Source organism: Microcaecilia unicolor, chromosome 8, assembly GCF_901765095.1.
Source record: "Microcaecilia unicolor chromosome 8, aMicUni1.1, whole genome shotgun sequence".
Taxonomy (NCBI): Eukaryota; Metazoa; Chordata; class Amphibia; order Gymnophiona; family Siphonopidae; genus Microcaecilia; species Microcaecilia unicolor.
The window spans coordinates 236,674,468-236,692,613 of record NC_044038.1 but is presented as its reverse complement, the minus strand read 5'-3'; the positions used below and the strand labels follow the sequence as shown (position 1 = coordinate 236,692,613).

At 43.8% G+C, this 18,146-nt stretch overlaps 1 protein-coding gene across 1 annotated transcript in view; it reads left to right on the top strand.

The window, feature by feature from the left end:
• The window catches only part of PTPRT (protein tyrosine phosphatase receptor type T), a 708,336-nt gene that overhangs the window by 134,337 nt on the left and 555,853 nt on the right, over window positions 1-18,146 (top strand). Inside the window, exons 4-5 of the mRNA XM_030212174.1 lie at window positions 2,189-2,304; window positions 5,988-6,162. Coding sequence (XP_030068034.1) covers window positions 2,189-2,304; window positions 5,988-6,162 — 291 coding nt within the window. The remainder of the gene's footprint in view (window positions 1-2,188; window positions 2,305-5,987; window positions 6,163-18,146) is intronic.

Here is an 18,146-nt window from a genome sequence, read left to right as displayed (position 1 = left end):
GCATACCTCCCTTTCCTTGTGTGCTGAGCCCCCCAAATCCCCCCAAAACCCCCTCCCCACAACTCTACACCACTACCATAGCCCTAAGAGGTGAAGGGGGCACGTTTTTGGGGGGGGGGTTGGAGGGCTCAACATATATCACCACAAGTGTAACAGGTAGGGGGGTGGGCCTGGGTCCACCTGCCTGAAGTGCACTGCACCCACTAAAAGTGCTCCAGGGACCTGCATACTGCTGTCAGGGAGCTGAGTATGACATTTCAGGCTGGTGTGAGAGGCTGGCAACAAATTTAAAAAAAATTTGGGGTGGGAGGGGTTGGTGACCACTGGGGGAGTAAGGGGAGCTCATCCCTGATTCTCTCCGGTGGTCATCTGGTCAATTGGGGCACTTTTTTGCCACTTGGTCCTAAAATAAATGGACCAAGTGCAGCCAGCGAACTGCTCGTTTGAGCCGGCCATCTTTTTTCCATTGTAGGGCGAAGCCGGCTATCTCGTAGCCCCACCGCCTCCCTGCCCCCATCCCGCCTTCTGTACCCTGCCTTGAAGTTTCGCCGGCTCCGCAACGGAAAGCAGTTGGCACCGGCCAAAATCGGCTTTCGATTATACCGATTTGGCCGGGTTCAGGAGATCGCCGGCCATCTCCCGATTTATGTCGGAAGATGGCCGGCGATCTCTTTCGAAAATAAGCAGGATGGTGTCTTACACACCAACTTCTGGATCATTATTTGCAGAAATTTACTTTTGAAAGTTTGTTTGGATTCTTCTGGTGATCCTGCTAGCCTGCCTCTATCTACGTTCTCCCAGGCTTTGAGCACCACTGCAGCAGATGAGAAAACAGCATCTTCATTCCCAAGTCAATTTCTCCATCTCTATCCCACGTGATCTGTTTTCATGCAATGCAAAGACTGACCACGCACTGTTAAAGAGTCCACAATCTTGCATGCACAGCGGGGACAATATAAATGACTCCGAATACAACCCTGCCCTCTCAAATTCTCCAATTGCTTTTAGAACAGTGGGTAAATCCAATTATGTAGGAGCCTCAGCAGCAACTCATTTCATATAGGAATGAACCCTGTGGCTTGCCTGCATCGTCATCGGCTTCCGTTACAAAACTTCTCAATCACTTTATATTTCAATAATACAAAAATTAGTATAAACTTAAAAAAAAGCTTATCTTGTTGGTTTCAAAATATTATATTCGGATCCGCGCCAATATGGGCCATGTTTTTCCATGCTGCATCAGGTCGATAGGTCCTTTGCTAAGATGCCATTGACTTCAGGCCACTGTGGAAGCATCAGTGTTAACATTTAATAAGGTGTTCTTTTCAGAAAGTCTGAAATCTGTGTGTGTGTTTGAGGGGGGGGGGGGGGGGGATAAACACTTTCTCTGTAATTTTAGACACAAAAGGAAAGTTTAACACAAGTCAATAATGAGTCATAGCAATTGGGACAATGTTGCTGTAATAGTAGGTAGACAATTGCATCTTGCCAAGAAGTGGAAAACATGCCTGGCAGATGCTAATATTGAGTTTGACCTATGATAAAATATACATGACTTGCTGACGCTAAGAATTTTTGACAAGTTGAGAAAACATAGGGGTCCATAGGTGAGGTGGAGAGTTTCACGGAAGATATGGCAAGAGCTGATTAAAGCAATGCTGGGAATTAGACGAAATTTGAGAGGGACCTGATGCAGATGAGAACTGGTGAAACCTCTGTTGGAACATGTTCTTTTAATGCCAAATCGTATCTAAGAAATATCTTTTCAGTTGATATTCAGGGCATTCTGCAAAACTTCACCATTTTTTTCCCTGTACTGTGTAATAACACTGGAGTGATGGCATATGACATATTCATTCTTCCAGGAGAATGATGATGGTGTCAGTGCGGGAGCACAGCAGTGGTGAAAATTATCACATTTTTATCAACTTGGCACTTCAAAGTTTTATTTGTGTTTTTTTTCAGCATTCATTAAGGGTGTGCATGGAGAAAACTCATTTTGTTAAATTTTTCTTTTTTTTTTTGTTGTTGTTCATTTTTTACCTACATTTTAATTTGCCAAAAAGTGAAACCCAAGTTTACTATTTCCTAATGTTTCAGGTAAATGAAACAAATACGAGCAGTCTTTTTTCATGTTACGTTAAACTGCACATCCCGATTTAGCACTGACATTCTTTTTTCCCCTTAGGAAAAGCTCCTCACTTCCTGCGGCTTCAGAACGTGGAGGTAAACGTTGGACAGAATGCCACATTCCAGTGTATTGCTGGGGGCAAATGGTCGCAGCATGACAAGCTCTGGCTTCAGGTAAAATAACAGTTCCAGAGTATTCTGATCAGAAGGAGATGGTAAATGAACTTACATTACATGCCGTGGTACAATATTCCATAGACAACCAAACAGCAGCAACGATCCAAGGAGGGAAAAACACAGCAAGAGTTTGTTCAAATGTCAGCTTTAATGGAAACAGCACCCAACCTGGCCAAGTTTCGGAAAACTTTCATCAGGGTCACGAAAAGCATTTTGAATTTGGGCTGGAGACTTGGTGGTTACTGACCTTTGGAACTGGACCAGAGCTTTTAAACTCGGGTATGGACAAATCAAACTTGGGCAAACATATAAAGTATCACATACCATGTAAAATGAGTCTTTATCTGCCGTCATTTACTATGTTACTAGCAGGCATTTTCAAAAGAGAAGGGCGCCCATCTTTCGACACAAATCGGGAGATGGGTGTCCTTCTCTCAGGGTTGCACAAATTGGCATAATCGAAAGCCGATTTTGCGCGCCCCCAACTGCTTCCCGTCGCAGGGACAACCAAAGTTCCCGGGGGCGTGTCAGAGGCATAGTGAAGGCGGGACTGGGGCGTGCCTAACACATGGGAGTCCTCGAGTGATAATGGAAAAAAGAACGGCATCCCTGAGGAACACTTGGGTGACTTTACTTGGTCCACTTTTTCTCATGACCAATCCTCAAGCAGGTGCCTGAATTGACCAGATGACCACCAGAGGGAATCGGGGATGACCTCCCCTGACTCACCCAGTGGTCACTAACCCCCTCCCACCCTGAAAAAACAACTTTAAAAACTTTTTTTGGCAGCCTGAAATGCCATACTCAGGTCCATCGCAGTAGTAGGCAAGTCCCTGGGGGGTATGTGTGTTTCATCGGAGGCATAGCGAAGGCGTAGACATCCTTCTTTCAAACATTTTGGACGTCCTGAACTGCCCCCCCCCCCCCCACACACACACAGGGACGGCCAAATTTCAAGTAAGTGGAGTGCAGGAGTGGCCTGGTGGTTAAAGCACTGCGCTTGCAATCCAGAGGTGGCTGGTTCAAATCCCACTGCTGCTACTTGTGATCCAAAATCCAAATTAATAAAGGGGATATCAGAGGCATAGTAAAGGTATGGACATCCTTCTCACAGAAACATCCACATTTTAGACATCCTCAACTACCCTCGCAGGGACAGAGGCATAGCGAAGGACGTCCTTCACCCATACTCTAAAAAAAAAAAAAAAAAGACGTCCCTGATGAGCACTTGGACATTTTCACCTGGTCTTGTATTTTTTTAAGGTTGTAGATGGCAATTTATTTAAGGTTGTAGATGGCTATTATACACGCAGCTTGTCTGCATGTATGAAGCCGTCTTTGGCATGCACAGAGCAGCCACGCGTAATTCTTGGCTGCTCTGCACTGGCTTCCCCTCCTTAGGAAGGAAATCGTGTGCAAATGAGCTAACAGCGAGCAGCTCATTTGCATGCGATTTCCTTCATGCATGCCCGTTCCTTTCCAAATCGCTAAGGGATCGGTAAGGGAAGGGCTTTTTCCGTTCAGTTAGTGCATCTGGCTGAAGGTAAGGGAGCTATGTACCTGGGAGCAATTTGTGAAGTCCACTGCAGTGCCCCCCTTGGGTGCCCGGTTGGTGTCCTGGCATGTCAGGGGGACCAGTGCACTACGAATGCTGGCTCCTCCCATGACCAAATGGCTTGGATTTGGTCGTTTCTGAGATGGGCGTCCTCGCTTTCCAATATTGCTGAAAATCAGAAACGACCAAGTCCTGGGGATGACCATCTCTAAGGTCGACCTAAATTTGCTGATTTGGGCGTCCCCGACCGTATTATCGAAATGAAAGATGGACGCCCATCTTGTTTCAATAATACGGGTTTCCACGCCTCTTGCGAGGACGTCCCCAGGATAACTTGGGCGTCCTTTTCGATTATGCCCCTCCACGTTACTATGTTAGTGCACTACATGCGTTGAATCTGTGAATGCATTATGGAAACCTATGTGATCGCTGATCAAGGTTTTTCCGAAACCTGACCAGGTTGGGTCCAGTTTCCATTAAAGTTGACATTTGGATAAACTCTTGCTGTGTTTGTCCTTTCCTGAATCACTGCTGCTGTTTGGTTGTCTGTTCTACTTCTGTGGTAGACTGTCTCCTGTTTTTCTTCTTCACTACAATATTCCATAGTAAAATTTTTAGTTTCTGTTGGGGATACATGCTGGTCAAACATTTTCAGTTCAATGTCTTTTTATTTGGCTTTTTCTCCCAGCACCTAAAACTACACATGTCCATTTACAGCAACAAAAATGTGGTGTAAATCCCGGAGTGTAGATTTAGGCGCACTGGGCCATATTCAATAACTATTCATGTAAATTTTGGAACGCCCACGAAATGCCCATTTCCCTGCCCCATTGCCAGGCCACTTTTGAACTGCGTGCATTAGAATTTAGGCGCAGTACGTTACAAAATATACTTAGGGATTTGTGTACGTAAATTCTAATTATTGCCAATTAGTGCTCATTATTGTTCATTAAGTGCTGTTAACAACGCTGATTGGCTTATTGAGGAGTCCTTTTACTAAGCTGCGTAAGCATCTATGCGTGCCCAATGTGTGTCAAAATGGAGTTACCGCCCAACTACCATGTGTCTCTTGCGGTAATTTCATTTTTGGCGTGCATCTGGTACGCACATCTGAAAAATATTTTTTATTTTTGGACGCATGTAACGGACGCGCGCAGGTCATTATCACCCGGATTCTTTACCACTAGATCAATGGCTGGTGGTAAAGTCTCAGACCCAAAATGGATGCGCGGCAATTTTGATTTTGACGCCCGTCCATTTTGGGCAAAAAAAGGCCTTTTTCACAGGCGCACTGAAAAATGGATTGATGCGCACCCAAAACCCACGCCTATACTACCGCAAGCCATTTTTCAGCACGCCTTTGTAAAAGGACCCCAAGCCAATTAAGTTATTCATGTAGTTATAGAATACGCTTGGATTCATCGTGGAATGCTATACACGCTATATAGAATTACCTTGATGTTTTCAAAGTGAATGTATAATTCATTTTTTGGACCCGAATAACAAAACAAACAGACACAGGGTCCTTCAGTTTCATATCTTCACTCAAACATTCATTGTGTGAACAGTAGTAGTTAACCTACCAGCTCATTTTCGAAAGAGAAGGCCGCCCATCTTTCGACACAAATCGTGAGATGGGCGGCCTTCTCTCAAGGTCGGCCAAATCGGCATAATTGAAAGCTGACTTGGCCATTCCTCAACTGCTTTCCATTGCGGGGATGACCAAAGTTCACGGGGGTGTGTCGGCAGTGTAGGGGCGTGTTTTGGATGCGCGCAGATCCATTTTTCAGCGCACCTGTATAAATGTTTTTTTTTTTTAATTTTTGACCGAAAATAGACGTGCGGCTAAATGAAAATTGGCGCGCTTCCATTTTGGGTCTGAGACCTTACCGCCACCCATTGACTTAGCGGTAAGGTCTCACGCGTTAACTGGGTGGTAATGGTCTACAGGCTTTAACGCGCTTACACCTCGGTAAAAGGACTCCATACTGCATAACTGTACAGCACTGTTTACATGATAGCACTATCCAAATTGTAACACTTCTAATGTTTCCAAGCATCAACTATTGATATATTCTAAACATTTACCAGCCTTGACTTACACCATACTCTTTGGTTCTTGCAGCAGTGGAATGGAAGGGACACTGCACTCATGGTAACGAGAGTCGTCAACCACAGGCGGTTTTCCGCCACTGTTAGTGTGGCCGATACCTCTCAGCCCAGCATCAGCAAATACAGATGTGTCATTAGGTCAGATGGAGGCTCTGGAGTTTCCAACTATGCTGAGTTAATAGTAAAAGGTAAGTCATGGGAGGAAGGGGAGATGCTTTATTCTAGGCTTGTGTCAGTTTTCTTTCCCAAGGTGTTTTGAGGGGTATCCTAAAAATCTGACTGAACTTGTGAATGCCTGTTTTAAATGATTGGTTTTCTTAATTTTAATCAAATATCAGTGATATATCTTAATATCTGCAATTATTTATTTTATACCCTGTACAGTTGCTGAATTTTATACTTTTCTATACTTTTAAATATTTTTAATAATGTGCTTTATGCAATGCGGCCTACTCATGTCTGTGCCAGACTCCCACTCCCCAAACTACTGTGACTACATTTGAATTATGCCAAATATGTGGCAATTGTGTCATTTGAATTAAAAAAAATCTTTGTTTCACATGAAATGACTTCTAGTGGAACTGGTGGGTATAGGAAACAATGTTAGAATTTGAAAGAACATGGAAAAAACACATACAATCTTTAGCTACAATGTCAAAAATGGCCGGACCAGATGGGCTCGATGGTATTTTCTTGCCACGATAGACTTGTTTTCTAAGTATTTCTCTGTATTTTCTCATTCCAAAACAGATTCAACTGTTATTTAAATGTGGGTTTTGACTTAAGGGAAGGGAGAAGGGATTTGGGGTTGAGAAATTCCGTTTTAGGGCACTTTTTGGAATTCTGTTTTAGAACCCTGTGTACTGCTACCATATGCTTTAAATTGGACTTGGGATGTAGATGTAGTAATGACAGATTAGTTAGTTATTATTGTACAGCGATATAACATTATTACCAACAACTATTAAATTAGCTCCACCATATTTTGAATTCCTACCCACCACATTTAATCTCCAATTGTCAAAGTATAACAGTAGCATTCCAATAGATGTAATTGAATTTAGAGGGCTAAAGGACCTTTAATGTCACACTTATCAGACAAATTTTGGCTTTCTTCAAGCTTGAAAGATTTAACCCTAGATTTCCTGGGGAGCTTTCAAATATTCACCACTGAATCATGGTCCATTCTGACCAGATTTGCTGTGAATGCCCTGTAGATCTGCTGGAGTCGGCATGAAATCTGTTCTCAATGAACCGGGGCAGTTGACTTTTCTGCTTTCTCACTGATTCAAGGAATCAGCGTCAGGTATTTTTAATGAAATTGGGAACATTTTATGGATTTGTTGAAATCATTTGAAAACATTTTTAAAAACTTGTACATTTCTAGATATAAGAGGCAGGTATACTTCGGGCACATATTCAGCAGCGCTTAGGGGTCCTTTTTTCTAAGGAGCATAAAGGCCTATGCGCATCCAATTGTGCGCCAAATTGGAACTACCGCCCAGCTACCGTGTGCCCCAGGTGGTAATTCCATTTTTGACACGCATCTAAAATACACGGCAGAAAATATTTTCTATTTTCTACCATGTGGCACTTACCTAATGGTAATCAGTAGTTTACGCACGCTGGCCGCTTACCACCCAGTTAGCACATGAGAACTTACCGCTAAGTCAGTAGGCGGCGGTAAGGTCTCAGGCAGAAAATGGACGCGCGCTGGTTTTAATTTTGCCGCACGTCCATTTTCGGCCACAAAAAATACCCAGGCCTTTTTTCCAGGCGCGCTGAAAACTGGACCTGCGCGTGTCCAAAACGCATGCCTATACCACCGCAGGCCATTTTTCGGCTCGCCTTAGTAAAAGGGCCTCTTAATCGGATAGCGCCGCTCAAAATGCCTGCTTAGTGCTGAAGCCAAAACTGGCCTTTTTTGGAGGCGTTGTTGTTTTCTTTCCAAAATTTGGCTTTGAAAAGTGGTGGCTATTAATTCTTAAGTGCAAAGTGAAACTGTACATATAAAATTAATTTAAGCTTAACCTCTGTCATTCTAACTGCATAAACAGGACCGCATAAAACTCGGTCCTCTCTTTATGCGTGCGCAAAAATTAAAATTAGCGCACACCTATTTACAGCCTGAGCCCTTGCCGCCAGCCATTGATCAAGCTCCCATGCTATCCACTTGGTAACCATGCAGTGTGTGCCAATGTGGCCGTGCTGCCGATTACTGCTGGAAACGCCTTCCACAGTAGAAAATAGAAAAATATTTTCTACTGCGGGATTCAGTGTGCACCAAACTCTGAATTACCCCCAGACGCATGCGCTACCTTGGCAGCAGTGCCGATTTGGCGTGCACTACCTGTGCGTTAGCTCTCTTGCAGCTTGGTAAAACGGCCCCTGTAGGACAGAGTACAGAGAATTGGAACATTTAGCAAAAAAAAAAAAAAACTGAGGATATTAATAAATATCGATTGTGTATTTTGTCTGTAATAGCAACAAGTGGGAAGAATTGTGAGCTCATTGGTTATCTGTTCCCCTGGGAGATATGAGAAACAATGTATCAAGGCTTAGCTCGCTGTCACCTTTCACTGACTAGAATGCCAAATACGACAGGTGATGGGTGCGAAAGATGTTTTTTTCAGGTCTCATCTCTATAGGTTTTTATTGATAGGATTCCTTTGCTCAGTCATCCTTGTCTGTTATGGATTGCGGTGAGTTTTCTGAAATCTGTTTATGGATTTCTGCCGTCAGGGGCTGCAGATCTTAAAGAAACGCTAAAGTTGTAAATATGAATGAACAGGTTTCTAGACATAGACAATATTAAGCTAAACTTGGTGCCTTTTTTTACTAAGCTGACATAAAAAGTGACCTGCAGTAGTCTGGACGTGTGAATTTGGCACATGCTGGACTATTTTTTTACCGTGGCGGGGAAAAAGGTTTTTTTTAAAATGGGGCAGTAAATGGCCGTACGCTAAAATTAAAAGTCATGCCTGAGCTCTTACCGCCACCCATTGACCTAGCGGTAAGAGCTCCCGCGCTACTTGTGTAGTAATCAGGTAGCGCGCGCTAATGTGGCCGCGCTGTCGATTACCACTGGGAATTCTCCCCGCAGTATAAAATAGAAACAGCACGCGCCAACTTCAAAATTACCACCAGGCACCTGCGCTGGCCCAGCGGTAGAGCCAATTTGGCGCATGCTACCTGCGCGTCAGCCCTACAGCAGCTTAGTAAAAGAGTCCCCTAGTACTACAAAGGAGGTCTGAGTCCCTTTCATCCTTTGCTCGTCATGTATAGTAAGTTTGCAGGAGTTAAATATTTCGGTGCTCATTTTCAAAGCACAAAGAATTACAAAGTTATGTGAGTAACCAATGCAACTTCATAAATCCATGGGGCCCTTTTACAAAGGTGTATAAGCCCCTATGCGCGTCCAGCGTGTGCCAAATCAGCATTACCGCCCAGCGCCAGGCGTTAATTCTGAATTTAGCGCATGTCAAAAACATGCGGTAGAAAATATTTTCTACCACATAGCGCTTACCTGGCGGTAAACAGCAGTGAGTGCCCACTGTATGACTACCACCCAGGTAGCACATGAAAGGGAAAGGGATTAGGACTTGATATTCTGCCTTTCTGTGATTTTTGCTACTACACTCAAAGTGGTTTACATAGTATATACAGGCACTTATTTGTTACTGGGGCAATGGAGGGTTAGGTGACTTGCCAGAATCACAAGCAGCTGCAGTGGGAATTGAACCCAGTTCCACAGGATCAAAGTCCACTGCACTAACCACTAGGCTACTCCTCCACTATCAACATTCCACATAGAATCTCCAATAGTAGCAACATTCCATGTAGAATCTCAAATAGGGAAAAGGAAATGGGACTTGATATACTGCCTTTCTGAGGTTTTTGCAACTACATTCAAAGCAGGTTACATATATTCAGGTACTTATTTTGTACCAGGGGCAATGGAGGGTTAAGTGACTTGCCCAGAGTCACAAGGAGCTGCAGTAAGAATCGAACTCAGTTCCCCAGGATCAAAGTCCACTGCACTAACCACTAGGCTACTCCTCCACTCATTCCTCCAATAAGAGCCAACCTCATCAGTGATGTCACAATGGCTTGATTGCCCAATACTTGGCTCACTTCTGATATTGTGATGTCATAAGGGAAAGGGAAATGGGACTTGATATACCACCTTTCTGTGGTTTTTGCAACTACATTCAAAGTGGCTTACATAGTATATACAGATCCTTAGTTGTACCTGGGGCAATGGAGGGTTAAGTGACTTGCCCAGAGTCCTTACTGCTAAGTCAATGGGTGTCAGGCCTGATCTGAATATTGTAGCTCTTTTCTACTCTGTCACCTGTGTTTTTAATCTGTAAATCACCCAGTTCCTCAAGTCAGCTTGGGTGGTATAGCAAGTTTTAGTAAGCTTATTCCTCTCCCTTATGTACCTTTCCATATTATCCTATTAATCTTATAGTTCATCCCCTCCTATCATACTTATGCCCTGTTTTTCCCTTCCTTTCCCTTTTTTTTTTTTGTAAATTTAGCTTGTAAGCCGCCTAGATAATATTATGCGAAAGAGCAGGATAGTAAATCCCCAATAAACTTAAAACGTACCCGTCAGCCATGGCTGATGTGGCTTTGCATACTTATAAGCCATTCCTGTGATGTTTCTTCCATGTTCGAGATTTGCAAGGGACATTAAAAGAACTTAAAATGGAAAAGTAACTGGAGGCTATGTCGTTCTTGAGAAGTTCCTTATATGAAAATGGGCTTCATGTTTTAAAAAACCCTTCTTAGAACCATGTAGACTGATGACAGCTAATCTCTAGATGAGCATGTTCTAAAAAGAACACCTTTCTGAAATTGCTGTGTTCAATGGATTATTTGTCAAGTGGATAGATAGTCAGGGGTGGAAATGCAGAGGCCGTTATGGCTGGTAGAAGGCTGAATTTAGGGCTATTGATGAAGATTAAAGGGACCCTACCAGTAGCTTTGGTACTATGCATACTGATTTTCACAATTAAACTAACACAGGAGCGAACTACATCACTGGTGCTTTGCCTTTTTAATTCAGCCTGTCCAGAATTAAGTAAGAGGGAATATATCTGTTAAGCACCCTCCCTTTGAAAATTCAAGAATATAAAGTAACTGTGCGCTTTACCATCCACTTTTTCAGGGGGAGTTCTATATTTGGTGCCGAATGTTAAATATTTGAAAGGTATTAATATAGAAACATATTTTACAGGGAATGGAAAATGGTAAAACTAGAGGACATGAATTGAGGTTGTGGGGTGGTTGACTTAGCAGTAATGTCAGAAATTCTTTTGCACAGAGAGAGGGTGGTTGATGCCTGGAAAATACTCCCGAGGGAGGTGCAGGAGAGAAAAAAAACTGTGGAGGAATTCAAAATGGCTTGGGATGAACCAGGGGCGCCAGGCCCACCCATTTTCCCTCCAGGCCCGCCCATTCTTCGCACGCTGTCGCTGCCCTTTTTCCCCCTGGAGGCAGCGTTCAGCGTTTCCTTCCTGCCCTGTCTTCTCCCCAGGCTCCGCTGCATCGTTCCGGCCTGCAAGAGGAATCGTTTTCCTTTTCGGCCGTCGCGCTGCGCTGCCATACACACAGGCAGCTTCGCTTCTCCCCCACCGCGTCCATTCTGGCCCTCTCTGATGCACTTCCTGTTAGGGCCGGATGAACACGGCAGGGGAGGAGCGAAGCTGCCTGTGTGTATGGAAGCGCAGCGCGACGGCCGAAAAGGAAAACGATTCCTCTTGCAGGGACGATGCAGCGGAGCCTGGGGAGAAGACAGGGCAGGAAGGAAACTCTGCCTCCGCGGGAAGGATGTGGATTTGCGGGCCTGGGACATGGGAGAGAGAGGAAGAAGGGACTTGAGGGAAGGAAGAGAGAGCTACTGGGACATGGGAGGGAGAGGAAGAAGGGACTGGAGGGAAGGGAGAAGCTGCTGGGACATGGGAGGGAGAGGAAGAAGGGACTGGAGGGAAGGGAGAGAGCGTCTGGGACATGGGAGGGAGAGGAAGAAGGGACAGCTGCTGGGACATGGGAGGGACTGGCGGGAAGGGAGAGAGCTACTAGACATGGGAGGGAGAGGAGGAAGGGACTGGAGAGCTGCTGGACAAGGGAGGAAGAGGAAGAAGGGACTAGAGGGAAGGGAGAGAGCTGCTGGACATGGGAGGATAGGGAGAGAAAGAGGGGAGATGGATGAAAGGATGCAGAGAGAAAGGGGAGAAACTAGAAGGATGTGGAGAGAGGGAGGAGACTGAACAGAAAAGGGTAGAGCGATAGACACTGGATAGAAGGAGAGGGGAGATAGAGACACTAGATGGAAGGATCAGGAGAGAGGGTAGATGAGTGGAAGGATAAGGAGAGAAAGAGGGAAGACACTGGATGGAAGGGTAGGGAGAAAAAGGAGACGCTGGATGCAAAAGAAAGAGGGGAGACACTGGAAGGATGGGGAGAGAAAGAGGGGAGCTGCTGGATGGAAAGAGGGAGAGGACAGAGTAGGGAAAGACTGTAGAATAAGAGGAAGGGGCATGTGGAGAACAAGGGTGAGGAAAAGATGAAAAGCCATAGGTGATGAATGGACAGGAAACCCTGGCAAGAGAATGACGAAGGAAAGCAGAATCTAGAGACTGGGAGCAATACAATGAGAAAAAGTAAATGGCCATACAACAAAGGTAAAGAAAATATTTTTATTTTTAATTTAGAATAAAGTAATATGGTGTTAATAAAATTTCAGAGACCAATACTTCCTTCCTTAGGTCAGGAGAGGATACCGTAACAGCATTATACTGACCTGAGGCAGGAGATTTTGGCCTCTGAAAGCTCACTGAAAAGTGTGACTAAATATTTCCTGGGGGAGGGGGGTAGAGAGAAAATTTTGTGCCCACCCACTTTGGGTTCAGGCCCACCCAAAATTGGCAGTCTGGCTACGCCACTGGGATGAACACAGAAGATCTCTAATTAGAAAATGAATGGTATAAAAAAAAAACTTTAAGGGTTGCATATGTATTTGGATATCAAGTGAAACTGGATGATGGGGTATGTTTGAGACTGCGAGTCATGGTGTCATATTATAGTCCCTCCTGATTCTACAGGTGACTTTGCTACATGACCTCAGGACTGTCACTTCCTAACCTGGTGCTTCAGTTTATACAGATATAATTGAGTAATAGGAATGTAATAGAGCTAATAACTCTCGGAAATTATCTAGTGCAAGCAATAAAAGGAGATTGATTGAATGAAGTCCCAGACACTTACAAAATTAGGCAAAGTTCTTTTTATGCCTCTGTGAAATGTATGAGGAAAGAATTTGGCCTAGATTTTGTGAGCGCATGGGAAGTTGTATCAATTAATTAAGCACACTTCATGCTCTTTCACTTTTCATCTTTCTGATTCTCAAAGTCTTTTTGGCACATTTCACTGGTGGAATTACCTGAAGGGTCATTCTATAAAGGAAAACTTTTTTTTAGGCAACAAACAGATGCCTATTTGCACCTTACAGGAAAGTAGGCACCAACTTTTCTTTTTAGAATGCGAGTGCAATTTCGTACATATAAGTTACGAACAAAAAAAAAGCAACACTGGGCCTTCAAGACTGAGACAACAGGAGTCCTTTATTGACAAATGACCTGACGCAGGCCGTATTTCGGCGTTAAACAACGCCTACCTCAGGGGTCAAGGTTTGTTTCTGCCTTATTCAAAAATGTATACTTCCAATACCTCGAAGACTGAGAGTCGTTTTGGAATTATCTCCGCGTTGCGTGGAGTGAGCTCCTGTAAAAGCCTTCTCGTTTGCAAAAGATAGACGTACAAAACAAATAGAGAGGGTAATACAGCATACATAAAAAGTATACAAACAAAAAAAGCAACACTGGGCCTTCAAGACTGAGACAATTCTACATGGGGGGGGGGGGGGGGATTGCTGGTTCTCTGTTGGTTATGGGAAGATTTCCTCTGATGATTGTTGATGTGTCTTGTGGAGGGTTGGTTTGATCTTATTTACCCAAGGGTAGATATTACCCCTTCGGTAGTCTTCTTTGTCCCTTCTATATTTGTCATGTTTGGTCCTTTTGTACATATAAGTTAGACATGACCACTTATGCCAGCCCTAGAGATGGGAGAAATGTTCACAGCTACTACCTAGATTGACTGACTTGGTTTGAGCTCACATCTCTTTTCAGACAAATCTTTGTCCTTCAAACAAACTGTCAGGTCCTTGCCTTTACAAGGTTACCTTTACAGAGCTGCCAAGTTACCCATTCCAGGAGGGACACTCTTTGGCCGGTCCTGGTTTTAAACTTACATCCCAAAGCAGTGTGGGGCTTGTAGTCCATGATTCTATCCATTGAAATCAGTGCTGCAGGTACCATAATGCACCAGGATGAGGTTGGCAGAAATCCAGGACCAGCCAAACAATCTCCCTCCTGAAATGGGTAACTTGGCAGCTCTGCCTTTACTTAACCCCTCTGGTGAGGTTACCCGGAGGGCCTCAGCTCAGCCCAGCCCAGCCTCTTTCCCCTCTATTGGGTTCAAGAAAAAATCCAGCAAAGTTCAAGCAACAGTTTTGTATAAGTAATCCAAAATATTCAGAAACTGTCCTTTATCTCAAACCCGTTTATGGCATGCAAAAAAAAAAAAAAACCAACCCCAAAACAAATATTATGAAGCTGGTGTCAGGCCTAGAGCCAACCACTACCTGCGTAGCTCTGCTTTCAGCTACAACCATCCGCTGGCAGGAAAATACTGTCATTTAAGTTTATTCAAACTATTCTCAAAAATTGTGTAACCTGTGGATAAATACACAACAAAAACAAAACCCACGGGTAAAAAGTGAATAAGAAAGTCCATACCTTCCATCAAGGGTTGCCGGCTTCAGATTGGCTACAGCATTCTTCACCATGGTCCTCCCCACTGAGACTGAGCTCTGTAGAACTTCCACCTTTTATAGGGCGATAGACCCTCCTCCAAGAACCACCCTTGGACTGGATTGGAGAAGAATACCTGCCTGTTGCTCCTATTGGAGGAACTGGAGGGCCTATCTTTACAGCTCAGGTGATTACTACTACTAATAATCATTTTTATAGTTCTACTAGACATATGCAGTGCTGTACAGATTTATATGCAGGTACTTTTTCTGTCCCCAGAGGGCTGACAATCTAAGATTTTGTACCTGGGACAATGGAGGGTTAAGTGACTTGCCCAAAGTCACAAGGAGCTGCAGTGGGAATCGAACCCAGCTCATAGTAACATAACATAGTGGATGACGGCAGAAAAAGACCTGCATGGTCCATCCAGTCTGCCCAACAAGATAAACTCATATGTGTATACCTTACCTTGATTTGTACCTGCCTTTTTCAGGGCACAGACTGTACAAGTCTGCCCAGCAGTATTTCCCGCCTCCCAACCACCAGTCCCGCCTCCCATCTCCGGCTCTGGCACAGACCATATAAGTCTGCCCTCCACTATCCTCGCCTCCCAACTACCAACTTCTCTTCCCCCACCTGCTCCGCCACCCAATTTTTGGCTAAGCTTCTGAGGATCCATTCCTACTGCACAGGATTCCTTTATGCACATCCCATGCATCCCACGCATGTTCTGCTCCCCAGAATCATAGTCCGCTGCACTAACCACTAGGCTACTCCTCCACTAGCAACATTCCATGTAGAAGCCTGCCCTTGCAGATCAGCAATGCGGCTGCGCAGGCTTCTGTTTCTGTGAGTCTGTGAGTCTGACGTCCTGCACGTACGTACAGACGTCAGACTCACAGAAACAGAAGCCTGCACGGCCACATTGATGATCTGCAAGGGCAGGCTTCTACATGGAATGTTGCTAGTGGAATAGCAATATTCCATGTAGAATCTCAAATAGTAGCAATGGACTCTCAATAGTAGCAAAATTCCATCTAGAATCTCAAGTAGGGAAAGGGAAATGGGACTTGATATACCGCCTTTCTGAGGTTTTTGCAACTACATTCAAAGAGGTTTACATATATTCAGGTACTTATTTTGTACCAGGGGCAATGGAGGGTTAAGTGACTTGCCCAAAGTCACAAGGAGCTGCAGTGGGAACACTTTCCTAGCTGCTCCCTCGGAGATTGATTCTGCTGTTCACAGACCAATCCTCTTCTGCAATTTCCTATTGGGTCTAGAGGTTATTTTCATTTTTTGATCACCGCTTATATCTCATATTTCTGCGTTCCTTTACATGAGGGAATGTAGACCCCCCCCCCCAACACACACACACTAATCTAGCTGCAACTCATCAATAGAAATTGAGAGAATTAAAATCACTTTCTTGAATGTGTCGTTTCTTTTGCTGTTTACATTGATGAATGCTTAGTAGTGACTGGATTCTACGTTTACTCAGAATTAAAATAGTCATTAAAAGTCCTGTATGAGTTAAAAAAAAGCATAAATTATCATACAAGGTCAAAACAAATTAATGAAGTCCATCAGCACGGCTGGATTAATCAAGAATATGAGAACAAAATTATACAGCTAGAAATGTAACAAACATATCATAAATTATAAAACAGCTAATTGTATTTTCTTCAGTGCTCAAGAGAACCTTTTACTGTTGAATAATGACTGTGCTAAATTGAAGATATTCAATTTGGAAACTGAGGTGCGTTACAGAGCCTCAAATCTAAACATACTAAGCATTAGGGATATGCATTTGTTAGGGTGCTAATTGGGTCATTGATGCACAAAGGGGAAGTTGCTAAGTCCTGCTGTTGGGTTTCTGATTCACAAAGGATTGGTAAAATCCCCCCCCCCCCCCCCCGCTATTCTTTTCAACTCAAATATGGCCTCAGTGGGAGGATAATAACTTCATGCTTCTCACTACAAAAACTCAGATTGTATATGTGAGGAGCCAAAACAATAAAGGTTCTCACCTTGGGGAAGATACAATCATAGTAACATAGTAAGTGACGGCAGAAAAAGACCTGTACGGTCCATCTAGTCTGCCCAACAAGATAAACTCATATGTGCTACTTTATATGTATACCTGACCTTGATTTGCATCTGCCATTTTCAGGGCACAGACCATAGAAGTCTGCCCAGAACTAGCCCCTCCTCCCAACCACTAGCCCCGCCTCCTAACCACCGGTGCTGTCACCCAATCTCCGCTAAGCTTCTGAGGATCCATTTCTTCTGAACAGGATTCCTTTATGCTTATCCCACGTATTTTTGAATTCCGTTACCGTTTTCATCTCCACCACCTCCCTCGGGAGGGCATTCCAAGTATCCACCACCCTCTCCATGAAAAAATACTTCCTGCCCCTCTTCAACCTCATTTCATGTCCTCTAGTTCTACCACCTTCCCATCTCCGAAACAGGTTCGTTTGCGGATTAATACCTTTCAAATATTTGAATGTCTGCATCATATCACCCCTGTTTCTCCTTTCCTCCAGGGTATACATGTTCAGGTCAGCAAGTCTCTCCTCATACGTTTTGTAACGCAAATCCCATACCATTCTTATAGCTTTTCTTTGCACCGCTTCAATGCTTTTTACATTATACTGTCTAGTTCTGCTGAAACAAATGAGTTTTAAGGCCATTTTAAAACCTACAAAAGGATAAGTCAGGCCTGACCAACAGTCCTACCCCCTTTAAACTTAAAAAGAGGAGGAAAAAGATCTCAGCTGGCTGTGATCATCAAAAGGCAATGTACTCGCTGGTTCTATCAAACATGCCAGCTATTTCATAACATAGCTCACAGTTTCATTCATTGGTCAAAAAACTTCCTTCACAACATACAAGGGGGTATGTTTATTAAGGCGTGCTAGCGTTTTTAACGCACCTTTAAAGTTAAGGAGCATTAAACGCTAAAGCACCAATACATTCCTATGGGCGCATTAGCATTTAACGCACGTAAACCATTAACGCGTGTTAAAATTGATAACACATCTATAGCGCGCCTTAGTAAACTTACCCCAATGTCTTTTGTTGTGTTCTCTTCACAAAACAACCATGACTGTGTGCTAGAAAATCTTTTTTATACATTTTTCATTTGCATGGAAAACTTTTGAAATTCATCAAACTAATATTTGTAACCATACTTCAGAACATATACAGCAGGAAAATACTTAACTTTAGGCAACAGCGGCGATCCCTACAGGGACCCATTTCACCTCCCAGGCTTTGTCAGGGGA